General features: G+C 42.7%; 4 protein-coding genes across 6 annotated transcripts; 2 read left to right on the forward strand and 2 right to left on the reverse strand.

The window, feature by feature from the left end:
- Positions 1-118: 118 nt before the first annotated feature.
- Positions 119-3,287, forward strand: LOC100121842 (protein HGV2). Of its 2 annotated transcripts, none has more exons than XM_001605401.6 (5): positions 119-369; positions 982-1,341; positions 1,422-1,713; positions 1,804-2,023; positions 2,094-3,287. In XM_001605401.6, the coding sequence occupies exons 2-5, from the start codon at positions 1,001-1,003 to the stop codon at positions 2,564-2,566; spliced, it is 1,326 nt and encodes a 441-aa protein (XP_001605451.1). In that variant the 5' UTR covers positions 119-369; positions 982-1,000; the 3' UTR covers positions 2,567-3,287. The 2 variants fall into 2 exon arrangements, with proteins under 2 accessions (XP_001605451.1, XP_016843245.1); XM_016987756.2 differs by lacking the exon at positions 119-369 and adding an exon at positions 612-743.
- LOC100121859 (intraflagellar transport protein 140 homolog) lies at positions 3,286-8,950 on the reverse strand. Its single transcript, XM_008204530.4, has 14 exons — positions 8,439-8,950; positions 8,113-8,360; positions 7,718-8,036; positions 7,430-7,649; positions 6,855-7,369; positions 6,399-6,775; positions 6,199-6,331; positions 5,846-6,127; positions 5,574-5,777; positions 5,212-5,498; positions 4,755-5,127; positions 4,400-4,670; positions 3,785-4,319; positions 3,286-3,691 (listed from the first exon to the last, which is right to left on the reverse strand). The coding sequence occupies exons 1-14, from the start codon at positions 8,700-8,702 to the stop codon at positions 3,379-3,381; spliced, it is 4,341 nt and encodes a 1,446-aa protein (XP_008202752.1). The 5' UTR covers positions 8,703-8,950; the 3' UTR covers positions 3,286-3,378.
- Positions 8,951-9,216: 266 nt separating this feature from the next.
- LOC100121873 (leptin receptor gene-related protein) lies at positions 9,217-11,283 on the reverse strand. 2 transcript variants are annotated; one of them, XM_016989234.3, is made up of 4 exons: positions 11,001-11,283; positions 10,582-10,656; positions 10,302-10,500; positions 9,217-10,221 (listed from the first exon to the last, which is right to left on the reverse strand). In XM_016989234.3, exons 2-4 carry the CDS (start codon positions 10,620-10,622, stop codon positions 10,108-10,110), a joined length of 354 nt encoding a protein of 117 aa, XP_016844723.1. In that variant the 5' UTR covers positions 10,623-10,656; positions 11,001-11,283; the 3' UTR covers positions 9,217-10,107. The 2 variants fall into 2 exon arrangements, with proteins under 2 accessions (XP_016844723.1, XP_016844725.1); XM_016989236.3 differs by having other exon boundaries at positions 10,731-11,255.
- A 668-nt stretch (positions 11,284-11,951) lies between these two features.
- Positions 11,952-15,803, forward strand: LOC100121887 (transitional endoplasmic reticulum ATPase TER94). The gene is made up of 9 exons (XM_001605447.6): positions 11,952-12,205; positions 12,603-12,962; positions 13,040-13,232; positions 13,308-13,676; positions 13,746-13,994; positions 14,077-14,241; positions 14,327-15,133; positions 15,218-15,372; positions 15,449-15,803. The coding sequence occupies exons 1-9, from the start codon at positions 12,189-12,191 to the stop codon at positions 15,537-15,539; spliced, it is 2,406 nt and encodes an 801-aa protein (XP_001605497.2). The 5' UTR covers positions 11,952-12,188; the 3' UTR covers positions 15,540-15,803.
- Positions 15,804-16,336: the final 533 nt, after the last annotated feature.

The raw sequence follows: 16,336 nt of genomic DNA on the forward strand, positions 1-16,336 counted from the left end.
TCCATAGTTAAAGTTAGGTAAATCGAATGCGCGCGCAAACCAGCGGGGCACTTTTCGCGCCTTGTTGCGCGCGCACCCGACCTAACCATAACTCAATCGTCACAGACAGTAGTAACAGCAAGTAACACCGTCGCCGCCGGCACACAAGCTGCTGCAGCTCTTTCGCTATCCGTACTTACACATACCTACCTACCGCGCTCAACGCGATCATCTAATTTTGCTCGGCCACTTCCAACTGCGGGTTTACTTTAGTATTCGCTCGTCAGTAGGTACCTATACAGTTTGCGAGACGCTCGCTTCGAAGTTCGAGTATCTTCGTCGTTCTCTGGAGGAATCAAGCATTACCTACCGCTACCCAGACTTTTCAGGGTAAGTTTGCGTGGCTTTGAATACTTACTTGCAGCTACCGCGGCTTGCTTTCTTAGCTTCTCCGATGGTTTTCGCGACAAAGAGGTTAGAACAATCTCGGGAACCGCGAGTTTCGCACCTTGTGCTCGTCTACGGGGAAAACGGACGCGCGAAATCGTTCGCTTTGTTGCTGCACGCGACACGTATATCCGCCATTGCGGATCGTACCTTCTTTTTTTCGCATCGATGCCGCCTCGTTGAGTTCAACAGTGAAAAGATATAACGTCTAGATGTGCACCCTGCATGAGTTGGAAGAAGAAAGCAAAAAATTTCTGTAATATTTAAATTATAGCAAACGTTTATACGGATTCGGAGAGATTCGCGCTCAATCGAAGGTTAGGTTTGTTTACGGCATTCTGGTGAACCGTTGCCTATTCGTTTGAAAATATCGGGGGTATCGAACTTGTTGTTCGGATATCGCACTGTTATTTTTTACGAAAAAAACAAAAAGTGAGATGTATTATTCTCTTTTGTTATGCGAATCGTGAACCGATTGTTTTCGAGTCAGTGCCGCTGCCCAACAAAATCAGTTACTATTGGTAAATTATAATAAAAATTTTCCACTTTTTTCAGGTAAAACACAAAGAAAGAAATGGCAGACGTAACAGAGCAGACGAAGCACGAGGACGCGGCGACCGCGATCTCTCAGGGCAAGCGTCATCTCCTGGTGCGCGACTATTGTATGGCAGTAACTGCTCTAGCCGACGGCTGTGCTATGCTGGCAGCCCAGCACGGCGAGATGGCCGACGAACTCGGCGAGCCCTACCTGCTCTATGGCCGGGCACTCCTGTCTCTCGCTCGCGAAGAGGCCGGCGTCCTCGGCACCGGGGTCCCCGGTACTGAAGAAGGCGAAGAGGAGGCTGGCGAGGGTGAGGAAGCCGAGGGCGAAGGCGGTGAAGGCGAGGAAGAGGACGGAGAGGGAGAGGGCGAAGAGTGAGTGATTTCTTTTCTCGCGTGTTCATTATCAAGTTATCGAAAATTTTCATTCTAAAATGCATTGCTTGTTAATGTAGAAAACAGAAAGAAGAGAACGGCTCTGCTGACGAGGGATCGAAAGCCGAAGACAAAGCGGACACGGAAAAGTCCGAGAGTAAGCCTGAGGATAAGATGGAAACGGAGGAAGCTCCAGCTGCTGCGGCTTCCAACGGCGAAGATTCGGCTGCAAGCTCGAGCAAGCCAACGGAAAACGGTGAGGCGGCAACCTCGACGGCCGAGCAGAATGGAGATGCACACGAGAATGGGGTTGACGAAGATGCCGAAGATGTGGAGAACGAGGATGACGATGATGGTAACAGCAATCTGCAGGTGTGTTGAGTTTTGTACTACTTTCTTTCTTTTTAATAAGCTGAGGCTGTAGGCGTTTGAGTTAACTCACGTTACTTTTTCGGTCCGCAGCTTGCATGGGAAGTCCTGGAACTGGCAAAAATTATCATCTTGAAACGTGGAGAATCGGCGTGGAAGCTTCTCGCGGAGGCTCATCGTCTGCTGGGAGAGGTAGCCATGGAAAGCGGAAATCAACCTGGCGCTCTGGTCGACTTGAACGCGTGCCTGGACCTTTTGCGCAAAATCGAGCCGGCTGACCCAAGGACTATGGCCGAGACGCATTACCAACTAGGTAAGAAACCGTTCGATCCATCAATAAAGATGTCAATAGTTCATTGAATAATGTATACCAATATTGACAGGTCTGGCATACTCGCTGGGCAACGAATTTGATTCGAGCATTGAGCAATTCAATGAGGCGGTGAGTCTGTTGGAGACGCGCATCAAAGATCTCGAAAGCGGCGGCGAGTCGATCAACAGCGAGGATCCGTTCTACACTGTCGCCGGTGAAATCAAGGAGCTGAAAGAGTTACTGCCGGAAATTCGCGACAAGATCGGAGATATGCGTGACTTCAAACAAGAGGCCTGCAAACTCGTCATCGAGGGCATTAAGAGCAAGGTCGCTGGTGGTAGCTGCTCCAACGGCGCTGGACCTAGCGGTGAGGGTAGCAGTAGCAGTGCTGGTTCCTCGTCTTCGGCTTCGATGGCTGCGCCAAAGGAGGTCAAGCCCGCAAGCGATATTTCCCACCTTGTGCGCAAGAAGAGGAAACCTGAAGATGAGGATACTGAGACCCTGTCGCCCTGCAAGAAGCCCACGCCCGAAAAGTGCTCGTAGAGAGGAACAGCTTCTGCGCAAAGCTTTCTAAATTTTTCGAGTCGAATCGACGATTGAGAAGCGTTTGCAGAGTCGTTTGTAAAGTTTAGGTATAAGTCTTCATTAGATTTTATGTCCGAAATAGGTCGGTATTTTTCTTTTTTCCATTTTTTAGATTTGTTTTTTTGGTCAGAATCGATGTTTTACAAAAGTGACCGCTGTGACATTCGACATTTATTTTTCTCAAAATATCGATAGAGATAAAGCTGCTCATTTAATTTATTTTGTAATGGATGTTTGCAAAGTTATTTTTTTAACGACAAATTATTGTGTAAGATAATTTTTAAAAAATTACAGCTTAACTAAGATTATGAAAATACATGAATATCATTAGCTGCTTTTTACTTATTTAATTGCTTCATAAGATGATTAATCATTTTGTAAACAACCGTCGTTTTATGTGTATTCATGTTGAAAGTATACTATTGTTATTTATTATATTCTTACTACATTCGTATCAGACATTTCACGGTGAAACCGCGTAATTGTCGCTAAACGTGTAACTCATTATGGATTCATAAACACTCATTCCGTTATTATAAGACACTCAAAGTTTTCAACCAAATTTTTGACTAAATTGTTGTCAATTCTTATAAGAAAATAGTGCTCGAACAGCTACGTAATATTTAAGTAAGTTATATAAGAGGTATACTGAAAAAAAATAAAGAAACGTTCAAAGGTTGATAAGGCACAAAATAAATTTATTCAATGCACTTAAATCTAATACAATACTTTTAGTGGACGGATCGTTACTGAGATCACATATTCTATTATTATTCACCTAAAAGCTCCTCGATATCGTCCTCGCGATCGGACGATTCTTGTCTTTCAACGTTGATCTTGAAGCCGAGTTTTTCGAGCAGATTTACGTTGTAGTAGTAGCTCAAATTGATTCCGGGCACGAGGCGTTTCAGTTCCTCGACGGAGGCTCGAGCCTTCTCGTTTTCACCTATACTTGCGTAGTGCTGCGTTATCATCGCAAATAGATCACCCCGACGAATCGACTGCTCTAAATCAGGACCTTGGGAATCTAACAAGTAGCGAACATGGCTCATTGCGGTTTCCGTTTCTCCTCTATCGAATAACCTATGAACAGGTATTATTATTATTATATTAAAACCTGCTACTAAATTAAATTGTTCAAAAAACGGTAATAAAATGTAAGTTTGCGAGACGAACTTTTTGATATCGAGGAATCTTTTGATCGTGGTCATTCTTCCGTTAACAATGTCGATAGCCCTCTTGTGCATGTCTTCGTCCTTGGGATCCTGGACCTTGGAAAGGCATCTGGCAGCTTGGTTGAGCGCATCAAGGGCCTTCTCGTAGTTCTGGAACTCGTCGATTTCGACCTGAGCACAGGCCACGTAGAAGTTGGCGAGTAGATCCATTGCCCTACCCTTGGAGTAAAAGTTGATGATATTCTTCAGAACCTCAGGCTGATTTTGCCAGTCGAGGGACTGGAGGTAATTGCCGGCCATGATGTAAATTTCGCGTTGCCTGGACACTTGGGCGAAGAAACAAATCTTGTCGGTATCGCCGGACTTGAGCAAAGCTTTCATGGCTCTCAGCTTATTGCCGGCTTGCGTGAACTTCTTCGTCGCTAAGTGGTAGTTGCCCTGATTCAACGCGATCTCGCCGATTTTTTCCAGAGTCGCAATACGTGCTCGCTCCTTGTCCAGGTCTTTCTCCATTCTCTCGAGGGTCATCTTCTCCGCTGTAAGAGAGAAATTTATGAATTTATTAAATATATTATTCGAATTAATCTGATACGTGGCTAACAAATTTACATCATACCTAGTTCCTCAGACAAATGAATGTCGTATTCGTCAATGAGTCTGAGCGCTTCGTCGTAGTTTTTACCGGTAGCTAATAGGTCAACGGCCTTGTCGATCTGAGCGTTCTGTACAAAGTACTCGGCGCACTTGGCGATTAACTCCGGATCAGAGTCCGCGTTCACGTCCATGGTTATAAGTTGTAGGGCATTGAACTGTTGCGTCTTAAAGGCCAAGTCCAGTGCCTTCTTCAAAAGACCTGCTTTATGATAGAGCAGGATCGCTTTGTCCACCTGCATTTAAATGTTTTAATTTTTAAAATAATTTTCTGTTTATTTCCATTTTATCTCAAAAAAAAATCTTCCTAAAAATCAGACCTGGTCAATTTCCTCGTAGTATTTGGCCACATCAATCTGAGCCTGCCTAGGTGCCATCATGGCCAGAGGCCAGAGCTCCTCGAGCATGTCGTTCTCCTTGCTGACGCGAATAGCATTGGTATAAGCTCGGGCCATCGTGTAAAAATGAACAGCTTGACTAACGTTACCACGAGACTCGTAATGGGCAGCCAGGTGGTAGGCTGAGGCTGCGTGCTTGGTCCGGTTTACCAGATCGCAGGCCTCGTTCTCTCGACTGAAGAAGCACAGCAGTCGAGTCATTGATAGAGTATCTCGTGCTTGCTCGTAAAGTTTTAGAGCTGTCTCCATGTCGTTCTGAGACTCTGTGTACTGGGCGTGCCAGTTCTTTATTTCGCTGAATTGTACACATTGAATTAATATCATCATTTTAAATTGTTTTCTAATAAAAATTCAAGCGAGTTCAACTGCATTCACTTACGGATCCTCAGAGTTGTTAAGATAGTTCTGCAACTCCCTGGGTGTGCCCAGTAGCATTCTGGGCACTTCAAACCTGTGACACTCAGCCTTGGTGTACATGTCTATGGCTTCGTTGGTCTTCCCTTCCAGCTCGAGCGCTCGCGCATAGTTGTAGTAACTCGTCTTCTCTCGAATCTTATTCTCCTCCTTGGCCAGTTCAATCGACTCCTTGAATTTGTTTCGAGCTTCTAGCAACGAACTCACGAGGTCTAGTCGACTTGCTTCTCGAAACAGCCGTTCTGCATCATTCTGTCGAGAGGAACAAAGTTATGATATTGCATTTGATTACTTTTGAAATTTGTTAATTTGAAGGGCATAACACACATAAAGCTCTAGTTCAACTGCGAGAATGCCAATTTTGGCCTCGAGGTTAAGACTATCGTCGTGCATAGCCTCACGAAGAGCTCTGGCACTCCTAGCTTGTTTCATATGACCTAGACATAGCATCGCCATATCCAATTGTTTCGTCTTGACGCACATTTTTGCAAGGCTCTTCCACACTGCCTCGTTCTGTATCGTCTTGATAGCCTGGAAACAATCATCAAGTTAATTTTACTTATAAACGTCAAGATAACGGTAATTATTATTATTCGAACCTTGAACGCTTCATCCATATTAGCAACGCTGAGATAGAAACAAAAGTCTAGAATAGCCCGTTTGGTAGCTTGGTCGCAGAGTCCGAGCTCCTCGAAATCGCGCATCAACAGACGGACAGTCTTGCTTCCACTGGACTCCTCCGAGTCAAGAATAATTATTTGGGGCGACTGGACACCCAGTAGTCGACAGTTATCGTCTTTCACTGGTCGAACGTCTTGTACCACAATACCGTGCTCAGACGTCGCGAACATCGTCACTAGCACTACGTTCATTGTGCTTTCCTGTTAAACAAGTGTTCAGGCATTATTACTCTTAAATGCTCAACAGATTTTTAGAAAAAGGTATAACATACTTGCTCGTTGATTAAATCGGTCGAAGATTTAGGATTGAAACTCTCAGGCCTCTGTGCGCGACATATTAGAAGCCTCGGATCATCGTTGTCCCAGCAATGGGCAGTCACTAATCTTCCCTTACACTTGGCAACCCTATAACACGTATGCGAACGTTTATTATAACAATTAAGTAGAATTACAAAAGGCTATGAAAACGTACAATGGAGAGTCATCCTCGGCGTCGTTCTCAGCAAAATCGAACTCGTGGATTTGGTCGCTCTCAATGTCCCACACGTAGAGTATCGAGCTGGGCATCAAGTTGGCCATTGCCACAGTGATAGAAACAAATCTGCAGTCAGAATTACAACGAGCCTCGATGATTTCAGCAAAATCACTGATGGCCTCGTAGGTGGCCATGGCCCGCGTATGAAGCTTTGCTTCACGCTTGCCCAGATCCCAAATCTTCAGAATACCGTTAAGTGAGGCTACCGTGAGGTAATCACCGGTAAGCTCCATTGTTATTGGCTCACCCTCCTCGGGGAGGGTAGGTAGGGTTTGAATTAGGGTTCCCTCCTCGATCGACCGCAATTGGATAACCTGTGCCGATAAAAGCGTTTTTATAAAGCGACCAAAGAAATTTGTCTTTCAAATTATAAATATTCGTTCAAGACTATACCTGCGGCGTCAAAATAATCAGCACAGCATCGTGTATGAGCAACTTCTCGGTATCGCATCCAAAGCTCATGAGTACCGTAGTACTGCTCTGTCCGTCCGCCCCGGCAATCTTGTACACCGCCACATGCCTTCCTGACGATACAGCTACGTAGCTCCTGTTCACCGCAACGACCTGCACTTGTATATCCGTCTTCAACGTGAAACTCACATTTTTCTCTCCTTGCTGCTGAATTTCAACGAGTAACTGGGATGGACTGATCTGGCTGGCGCATACGGACTCGGCGTAAGCTGCGCACATTGGCTGCTGGTGCAACACGTAGACATTACTAACGCAGTTGACGGCAAGCAGTGGACTACGAAGTAATGCTGCACCCCAGGTGATCTGCTTGACCGTACCCGGAATCGAGCAGTGCTCCGGGTTCGCTGGCCAGGAGTTCTCTTCGCTCTCGGGTAGAGGAACGCGCCGACGTTTCCACAGGTAGATCGTACCTAGATTTGTACCCGCTGCCAGAGTGTCTGCAAATCAGAAGCGAGTTTTAAAGATCAAATGATTTCAACAATATTTCGGGAGTTTACCGTTTGTCTTGCAGTATGACAAGCTGGTGCAGACTTCCTGGGGTGTAGCAAGCTTTCCTGGAGTTGAATTGTCCGCTGGAGTCAAGACATAAGTATCTCCAGTGTGAAGATCCCACATTCTGACCATCAGTTCTCCAGTCAGAATTGCAAGCGTATTGATGCCAGCCCAGCACAGAGATGGTCCATTTCTAGTCATGTCACTTCTGCCACTGAGTTTCACCTTTTTAATCAATAACACAAAATAATTTAGTAAAATTAAAATTTCACCAGAGCACAAGCAAAAGTTACCTTTGTCAATTCTGTTAAACGGCCAGTGACAGCATCAGCTTGGAAGTGACCAATGTGCAGGCCTTCACTCATGATGACAATTGATTCTCTTGTCTGATGATGCAGTAAACAGTGCAGAGTAGATCCATCCATGTTCAGTACTTGAATACATTGGCCTTGATTATCGACATAGTAAACAATCCCATTAACTGTTCCAACATAAAAAGCATGATTGTCTCTCTGAATTGGTAATGCAGTTGGAGCAGCAGTTCTTGGCCTCCAGGAGCTGAATAAATCCAGAGCCCGTTCATCTCCAGCCACTGCTGCTCTTGCCAACCCACTATAATGGAAAAGATTATAAAAAAATATAAGCCACAATACAGTAGATGCTATTTATGAAATTCAAATTCAACTACCTTATGTCAAGTGCAGGTTTTGGGGGAGTAATTTTAAATGCAATTAGTGTAAGAGATTGTTTCAGTTCGTGATGAAACATCATAAGAAGCTGGCCTCTTCCATCCATTTTCCAGCCAACCATAGAGCCAGCTATATCCCCTGAGACCAAGCGACCACCATGCTGACTCCATTGCAAGATTGTCACAGGATCTTTGTGTGGTGTGACAATGATATTGAACTCACTGGAACCTGTATCCCCAGCCCATATCTGCAATTAATCAATAGAGATCAATTAGAATAAAAAAATTGACATTTTTTGTCTTCATTAAATCGCTGTAATAAATACCCTGAGTTCACCACTCTCCCAAGTAACAGCCAGCCATTTCCTCTCAGGATGCCATGACAGTGCTGTGACCTGAGCCACAGAATGGCCTGTAGTTTCCACATCTGGGAGAGGCTCACCCTGATCATCGTAGACAGTTACAAAGCCACCCCTGTCCTGTGAGAAAGCCGCCACAGCAAGCAATGGGAGATTCGAGTGCCATGATGCGAATGTGCTTACTGAGTTTACCTCAGGATTTTGCACTCTAGTATCAAAGTACAGCGACATTTTGCTAATTATTTGTATATCACTGCTTTGCCATTTCACATTTAGAAGAAAATCGTCGGTATTTGATTATTTTAATTATCTTAAATTCAACCAATAGAGTTTATCAATTTCTTTAACGAATTGGACCATTTTACTCTGTTACCGCAGAAGGCACTATTTGCAAATGAACTATTTTTATACAGTTCTTTCATTTTAACGGTCACCTGGCGAACGCGATAATATATATATATATATATATATCGTAGACCGCCTCCAAGGACTGACAAGTGCGTTTGGGGCGCCTGTGCCTGTTATGGCTGTCATGGCAACCGAGGGCGACTTCCCCTCCACTTTACAGTGATATCAGTAGCCATTCCCCTAGAAACCTTATAACTACTCTTCATGCTCATCTAGGGAATATTGAAGTTTAATAATTTTGAGTAGATACTCAAATTAACATACTTAAGTATACGTATGCAATTTATAGAACTTAGTATTTGCAAAAATAAACATTAAAAACAAAATAATCAATAAGTTACATTAAATTATGATTCGTTTTATTCACTCTTGTTGGGGTATAACACATCATAATACAGTATAATACTCTTTAACTTAATCGCTTTATTACATACAAACTTTATCAACGTAGAAATTTTTTTTTTAAAAAGCATGGAATCATTATTGAAACAATTGGTGGTATACTCAAGTTCAACTGATTTTTAGTCGTTGAGAACTCATTATCACTTATATTTCTTTATCATTAATAAACTTACTTAATATTGACACTACAGTGATTTAAACAGTGTTAAAGCTGACAGTTTTGTATACGATTATTATACAAATATCCCATATAAATTCGTGCATTTATATGTTTCATTCAATGTTGTAATGCAAAAAGACTGGAGTATTACAATTGATTCATTTCGAAATATATGTATATATGTTAGCAGTGTTACATATGCATTTAAAATAGAAAGCGTAGCCATCAGTCAGTTAGTAGTTCACACATTCATTTTTATTAATTTTTCGTATAAAAATCTGTAGGAAAAGTAATGATTGAATATATCATTTCACTTAAGCTTCATAGGTGAATGCTACCAACTAGTGCTTAATCAAAATTTTTGTACCATTTTGAATCTATGTTAGCAGCATGCATCTATGGCGTGTTTGTTAACTCAAAAATCTACAGTTTTACATGAAACAATCTTAGCTTTTATAAATGTTTATCAAATTCTCACGAATGCATTGTATAATTTATAAAATTATATATTTTATAAATGCAAAGATTAATGAAGTAATGATTGTAGACATTATACCAATGAAACACAAAATTCCTCAGCTGTATAAACATTTTGCTCACTGTAGAAACTTCCCTGACATACTGATAAAAATTTACCATAACAAATAAGTACAAACTTTAAACACGTCACCACATGCTGTAATCAGAATCTTCATGGTCGAATGCTAAGAAGAATCCAATAATGGTCAAGTATACTACAACATTTCCTGCCAATGTTAGGTAACATGCTCCTGTTTGTATCTGTAAATAAATAAAGATGCTATAAATCTGTTTAAAATAAAAGGAATCATAATTTTCAAATAAAGGTATAGTTAGCTTACAACTGGATTATCCATAGGAGACCTTGCCAATACAATAGGCAGAGCAAATGATGACACAACACATCCCATTGTGAGGAATATAGCCAGCTCCAAGTAGGGGTTACTTGCTGTTCCTGAATCCTCTGAATAACGTCTGGCTATCAGTGTGGGTATTGGCGATAGAATATAAAATAATACTACAAAGAATGGCCACCATACTCTGTAACAAATGCATGTTGAAGAAGAATGCAATGGAATTTAATAATTTTATAAACTCATACTAAAAAAGCACAATATTTACTTGTATGCTGGAAGTGCACAACCAAGTATGACAAGTGTCATACCAATGGAGCCAGCGAAAGCCAAAGTCACCAGTCTGAAAAACAAAAGGTCTGCATTGTAATAATCTCCACTAATTATAATTCCAAAGTAAACAATAGAAATACTCACGCTGTACATCGCAGTAACCGGAAACAGCAGCATGGAAAAGAAAAAGAAAAAAATCATTAAAACGACTCTCAAAACATTGCAGCGACCTCATTTCCAAAAAACGAAGTCCCAATGCCAAAACAATACTTTGAGGTTAGGAGCGAGCTGTCCTTATCAGCTGGTTTCGAGGAGTATGCATTCGGATTCATTCCTCGACACTCAGCGATGGACCAAAACCCGCAGTCAGCGAAAAATTTAATGAAAAATTAAATGCGGAATAATAAAAAGAACCTTTGATTCCGGCCATGGCTGCGTCGTCTTGTGTTTATCTCGGTGTCTCTCGGAGCACTCTTAGTTCGAAGCAGGTCCGCCCGTTTCACAGCGGCATCTTTTCTTTGTATTTTTGCGTGCTTTCGTGGGTGTTTTAGCTATACTCAGCTTTCGTGTCTCAGAATATTATACTTATGATATGAGATGTGAGTTTTACCTAGACTATACTCTTCCCCCGCATCAGCGTCGCCAGTGCATATAATGCTACGGATAGACGATGACAATTAGGGCCCGCGAATATCAAACTAATTTTTGGACAATTTTCAGCTTGTCTAATGAATTTTTTTCAGTGAAATATTACTTGCTTGTTTCAAGTGTAACTTGAACAAAGATATGGCTCTATTTCTGTTCTTAGTAAAGTGGCCGATTTCGTTGGCAACGACCCCTTAATAAAACAATGACTTTCGATTAGTTACTTCATTGTTTGACGTTAAATCTCTTATAGCCATTTTTCTGAAATTGACAGCTATTTTAATTGATTTAACATTTATTTATGCGTCTGTTATACATATTGTGTAAGTCGAGCTTACGAGCTTTGATTGGACTACTAGATACATTCGCAAACGTGTTTCGCTCGAACTTTTATTATTAAAGAGTACTGTCGTCAGCCTAAGATGCGCAGTCACCCAGCAACAATATCCCAAAGTTTTTTTTCTTCAAATAAATTAGTCAGGAGGTTCATTTCTTCGTTCAGATCAGCGTTCACCCGACAAATTATTTATCGACTATTCCTCCAAAAGCTCTTTCTCAATTTATTCGAAAAATGCAAAATCAGCATTAGCTTGCACATAAACAAAAGCATAATAAGTTAGCCAGAAAAATATAGCATATGCAATACGCATGAATTCTGTCGCCCGCAATGCGAATTGCGAACGCGCCTTCTATAATATAGTTACGTATAGATATTCGGGCGGCGCTGCCGGCGACCAGCGGCATCGCGTCAGCCAGTACGTACGGGCCAGCTCACATCAGCATCACACACAAAGAGCCGGAGCGCAGAGACGAACGCATCGCATCAGCAGCGGCATTTGAGGGAAGCACAGAACAGCGGCGGACGTAGCGTGCATTTTGTGGCCGACCAGAGAAGCAGCATCAGATACCCCTACAAGAAACTTTCGAGAGAAGGAAAGAAAGAAGCCAAGCGTCAGGATGAGTGATCCTAAGAAGTAAGTTCCTTTTTTTAAATAATTGTTGTCGATATTTTACTTTTAACCGGAGGATGAGGTTGGCTGGGAGGATGAATCGAGGCTCGCATAGCTGCGACGGCGCCACGACACACCATCAATTTCTCCTTGTCATCATGTCCGCCGCCGCTTGTTTTGGTCGACGAACTTGCCTCTCCTCCGGATCCCGATGACGCTATGTCCTCCATTGCTTTTTCTAAATTTCCCCGTGAATTTTTCGAACGTTTCTCGACGATGGGGTCGACGTCCGCCGCGCGTCATGACAAAGGCCTCTCGGAGGGGCGCATCGTCATCCTCTTGTTTCCCGGCCGTTAGTAGGTCGTGAAACTGGGATCTCTCGCTTGAGTTTTTTTTTTCATTTTTTCACTCTGCGTTTCAGTGCGGATAACCTGGCGACAGCAATCCTTCGTAAGAAGGACAAGCCTAACAGACTCCTGGTGGACGAGGCCAACAACGATGACAACTCGGTCGTCGCCCTGTCCCAAGCCAAGATGGACGAGCTGCAGCTCTTCCGCGGTGACACAGTCCTGCTCAAGGGCAAGCGTCGCAAGGAGACCGTTTGCATCGTTCTCTCCGACGCTAACTGCCCTGACGAGAAGATTCTCATGAACAGAGTTGTCAGGAACAACTTGAGAGTGCGCCTCAGCGACGTCGTGTCCGTGCAGTCTTGCCCGGAGATTAAATATGGAAAGAGAATTCATGTTTTGCCCATCGATGACACCGTTGAGGGACTCACAGGGTAAGCATTATTTTCTTTGTTTCTATTTCTCTTTACTCTTTAAGGCAATATTTCTTCAACTTTTTTTGTTTTTGCAGCAACCTCTTCGAGGTTTATCTGAAACCATACTTCTTGGAGGCATACCGTCCCATCCACAAGGATGACACATTCATTGTCCGTGGTGGTATGCGCGCTGTAGAATTCAAAGTTGTTGAGACTGATCCAGGACCTTTCTGTATAGTAGCCCCTGAAACTGTGATCCATTGTGAGGGAGACCCAGTTAAGAGAGAGGTAAGTTTTACTTTGCACAGTCAACTCTGTTCAGGAACTTTTTCCAGAAATTTCATACTAATTCATCATTTTTAGGAAGAAGAGGAGGCATTGAACGCCGTTGGTTACGACGACATCGGTGGCGTGCGCAAACAATTAGCTCAAATCAAAGAAATGGTGGAACTCCCGTTGCGCCATCCTTCTCTTTTTAAAGCCATTGGTGTCAAGCCACCCCGTGGTATCCTCTTGTATGGTCCACCAGGTACTGGTAAGACTCTCATTGCCCGCGCTGTAGCTAACGAAACCGGAGCGTTCTTTTTCCTTATTAACGGTCCCGAGATTATGAGCAAACTTGCCGGTGAATCTGAAAGTAATTTGCGTAAGGCCTTCGAAGAGGCAGAGAAAAACTCCCCAGCCATCATCTTCATTGATGAGCTCGACGCCATTGCTCCAAAAAGAGAGAAGGTGAGTAATTTTTCAATCACGAATTTGTTGCATTATATGACGCAATATTCTAATCTAAATTTATTGTAGACCCACGGTGAGGTTGAGAGGCGTATCGTCTCGCAGCTTTTGACTCTTATGGACGGCATGAAGCAGAGTGCCCACGTCATTGTGATGGCCGCCACGAATCGTCCGAACAGCATTGACGGAGCTCTTAGACGTTTCGGTCGTTTTGACAGAGAAATCGACATCGGTATACCAGACTCGACTGGACGTTTGGAAATTTTGCGCATCCACACGAAAAATATGAAGCTTGCTGAAGATGTCGAACTAGAAGAGGTAAGAAGCTGAACAAGTGCACATTGAAAAATAAATATTATAAAATTGAAATTTTATGATAATGAAAAATGTTCGCTTTTAGATTGCTGCTGAAACTCATGGTCACGTTGGTGCTGATTTGGCGTCTCTGTGCTCGGAGGCTGCTCTGCAACAGATCCGAGAGAAGATGGATCTGATTGATCTCGAGGACGACCAGATCGATGCTGAAGTACTGTCTTCGCTTGCCGTATCAATGGACAACTTCAAGGTAAGAATTGTTTTTTATAGTAACTTTTATCACTCATGTATTTACTCTTTGACTTTATCAAACAATTATGAACGTTTTTCCACAGTACGCAATGAGCAAGAGCAGTCCTAGTGCACTGCGTGAGACGATCGTGGAGGTGCCAACAGTCACCTGGGAAGACATCGGAGGTCTACAGAACGTCAAACTGGAACTGCAAGAACTTGTGCAGTACCCAGTCGAACATCCAGACAAGTTCCTCAAGTTTGGTATGCAACCATCGCGTGGTGTGTTGTTCTACGGTCCACCCGGTTGCGGTAAGACACTGCTGGCTAAGGCTATCGCTAACGAGTGCCAGGCGAATTTCATCTCCGTCAAGGGACCGGAACTGCTCACCATGTGGTTCGGTGAGTCCGAAGCCAACGTTCGTGACGTCTTCGACAAGGCAAGATCTGCCGCACCCTGCGTGCTCTTCTTTGATGAGCTGGACTCCATCGCCAAGTCCCGAGGCGGTTCCGTGGGAGATGCTGGTGGTGCTGCCGATCGTGTCATCAATCAGATTCTGACAGAGATGGACGGTATGGGTGCCAAGAAGAACGTATTTATCATCGGTGCAACGAACAGGCCCGACATCATCGATCCGGCTATTCTTCGACCTGGAAGACTGGATCAATTGATCTACATCCCACTGCCTGACGAAAAGTCCCGCGAGTCTATTTTCAAGGCTAATCTTCGCAAATCGCCCGTCGCTCAGGATGTCGATTTAACTTACATCGCTAAGGTCACGCACGGATTCTCCGGAGCCGACATTACAGAAATCTGTCAGCGCGCCTGCAAGCTGGCTATTAGGCAATGCATAGAGTCGGAAATCCGTAGAGAAAAGGAACGAGCGTCCAATCCCGCTGCTTCTATGGATGTAAGTTGTTCACTCGTTTGTTATTGGTATAAACTAATGCAACATTTTCAATAATATGAATTTAACATTTTCTTGCTTTTAAAGACGGATGAAGACGATCCTGTTCCCGAGATTACGCGAGCTCACTTCGAAGAAGCTATGAGGTTCGCACGACGATCGGTCTCGGACAACGATATTCGCAAATACGAAATGTTCGCCCAGACTCTCCAACAATCGCGAGGGTTCGGCACTAACTTCAGGTATGTAATCAGACCTTAAGAGTCCTGTATGATTTTAGAAAGTATTATTAAAGTTAATACTTTTATTTTCTTCTAGATTTCCTCAAAGCGGCCCAGGTGGAGCTCAAGATACAACACAAGGTGACCAACCGTTCCAAGATGATGGCGATGACGATCTCTACAGTTAAGTTTAATTTCCACACACGATTTGTAATTTCGTTTGCAGTGAGCATACGACAAAAGGGCCTGTCTATTACCGTGTACATTTTACACTGAAACCGTAATTTTTAATGGTTCGTATAAATTTGAATAAACTAATGAATTCAAGGTTTTATATGAAGATACGTGTTGTGTGTACTGTATAGTGGTAAGACTGTTAATAAATTAAGAATTCTCTTTCTCAGCTTCATGATGAAAGCGGACAAAAATAGCACTTTTTCATGCAAAAATTCGTTCTTTTCTTTTTTTTCTCGTTTTATTGGTGCTCAGTTAAAAAAAAAATTTTTTAAAGCTTAGCACAGATTTAGTCGTAGTCGTAGCGGATAGCCTTAATAGTCTACAGAATTATTATTTTATTCTTATAATAAAGTTAAAGTAAGTGATTCGCACTGAGATTCTTTACGCTGTGACATACGGCAAGTATAAGAGATCCTATATATATATTATATAAAGCACGAAATGAAGTTTTGAACGATGAAGCGGAATCACGTCACTGTGCATATTAAGAGAGCTTTATGTTTAAGAAAATGATGTGAAAAATTGACTTTGTAAGAAAAAACCTGAATTTTAATCTTTTTTAAAGTGCGTGCCATTTTTTATAAATCGACCTGCGGCATCGGTAATTTTTCAATTTTCTAATTCGCTCATATAAGCATGAATTGGACCATCATACGGTTTGATACTGCACTAACTAATCCGTTAAGTTAGAATTAATTTATAAAATAACGTCGACTGGTCAAAGATAGACCCTTTTGCTGGTTACTGA

The sequence above is a fragment of the Nasonia vitripennis genome, chromosome 1 (genome assembly GCF_009193385.2).
Source record: "Nasonia vitripennis strain AsymCx chromosome 1, Nvit_psr_1.1, whole genome shotgun sequence".
In the NCBI taxonomy this organism is placed as follows: domain Eukaryota; kingdom Metazoa; phylum Arthropoda; class Insecta; order Hymenoptera; family Pteromalidae; genus Nasonia; species Nasonia vitripennis.

Bases quoted from the DNA above. Each gene is read 5' to 3' on its own strand.
- LOC100121842 (XM_001605401.6), top strand. From the start codon at position 1,001: ATGGCAGACGTAACAGAGCAGACGAAGCACGAGGACGCGGCGACCGCG. The intron at 1,714-1,803 runs GTGTGTTGAGTT...TTCGGTCCGCAG, and splicing joins ATGGTAACAGCAATCTGCAG to CTTGCATGGGAAGTCCTGGA. The intron at 2,024-2,093 runs GTAAGAAACCGT...CAATATTGACAG, and splicing joins CGAGACGCATTACCAACTAG to GTCTGGCATACTCGCTGGGC.
- LOC100121873 (XM_016989234.3), bottom strand. From the start codon at position 10,622: ATGACACTTGTCATACTTGGTTGTGCACTTCCAGCATACAA. The intron at 10,501-10,581 runs GTAAATATTGTG...CATTTGTTACAG, and splicing joins TGTGCACTTCCAGCATACAA to AGTATGGTGGCCATTCTTTG. The intron at 10,222-10,301 runs GTAAGCTAACTA...ATTTATTTACAG, and splicing joins CTCCTATGGATAATCCAGTT to ATACAAACAGGAGCATGTTA.
- LOC100121887 (XM_001605447.6), top strand. The intron at 13,233-13,307 runs GTAAGTTTTACT...CATCATTTTTAG, and splicing joins GAGACCCAGTTAAGAGAGAG to GAAGAAGAGGAGGCATTGAA. The intron at 13,995-14,076 runs GTAAGAAGCTGA...GTTCGCTTTTAG, and splicing joins AAGATGTCGAACTAGAAGAG to ATTGCTGCTGAAACTCATGG.
- LOC100121859 (XM_008204530.4), bottom strand. From the start codon at position 8,702: ATGTCGCTGTACTTTGATACTAGAGTGCAAAATCCTGAGGTAAACTCA. The intron at 8,361-8,438 runs GTATTTATTACA...GATTAATTGCAG, and splicing joins GGGAGAGTGGTGAACTCAGG to ATATGGGCTGGGGATACAGG. The intron at 6,128-6,198 runs GTATGTTATACC...CTTGTTTAACAG, and splicing joins CCGATTTAATCAACGAGCAA to GAAAGCACAATGAACGTAGT.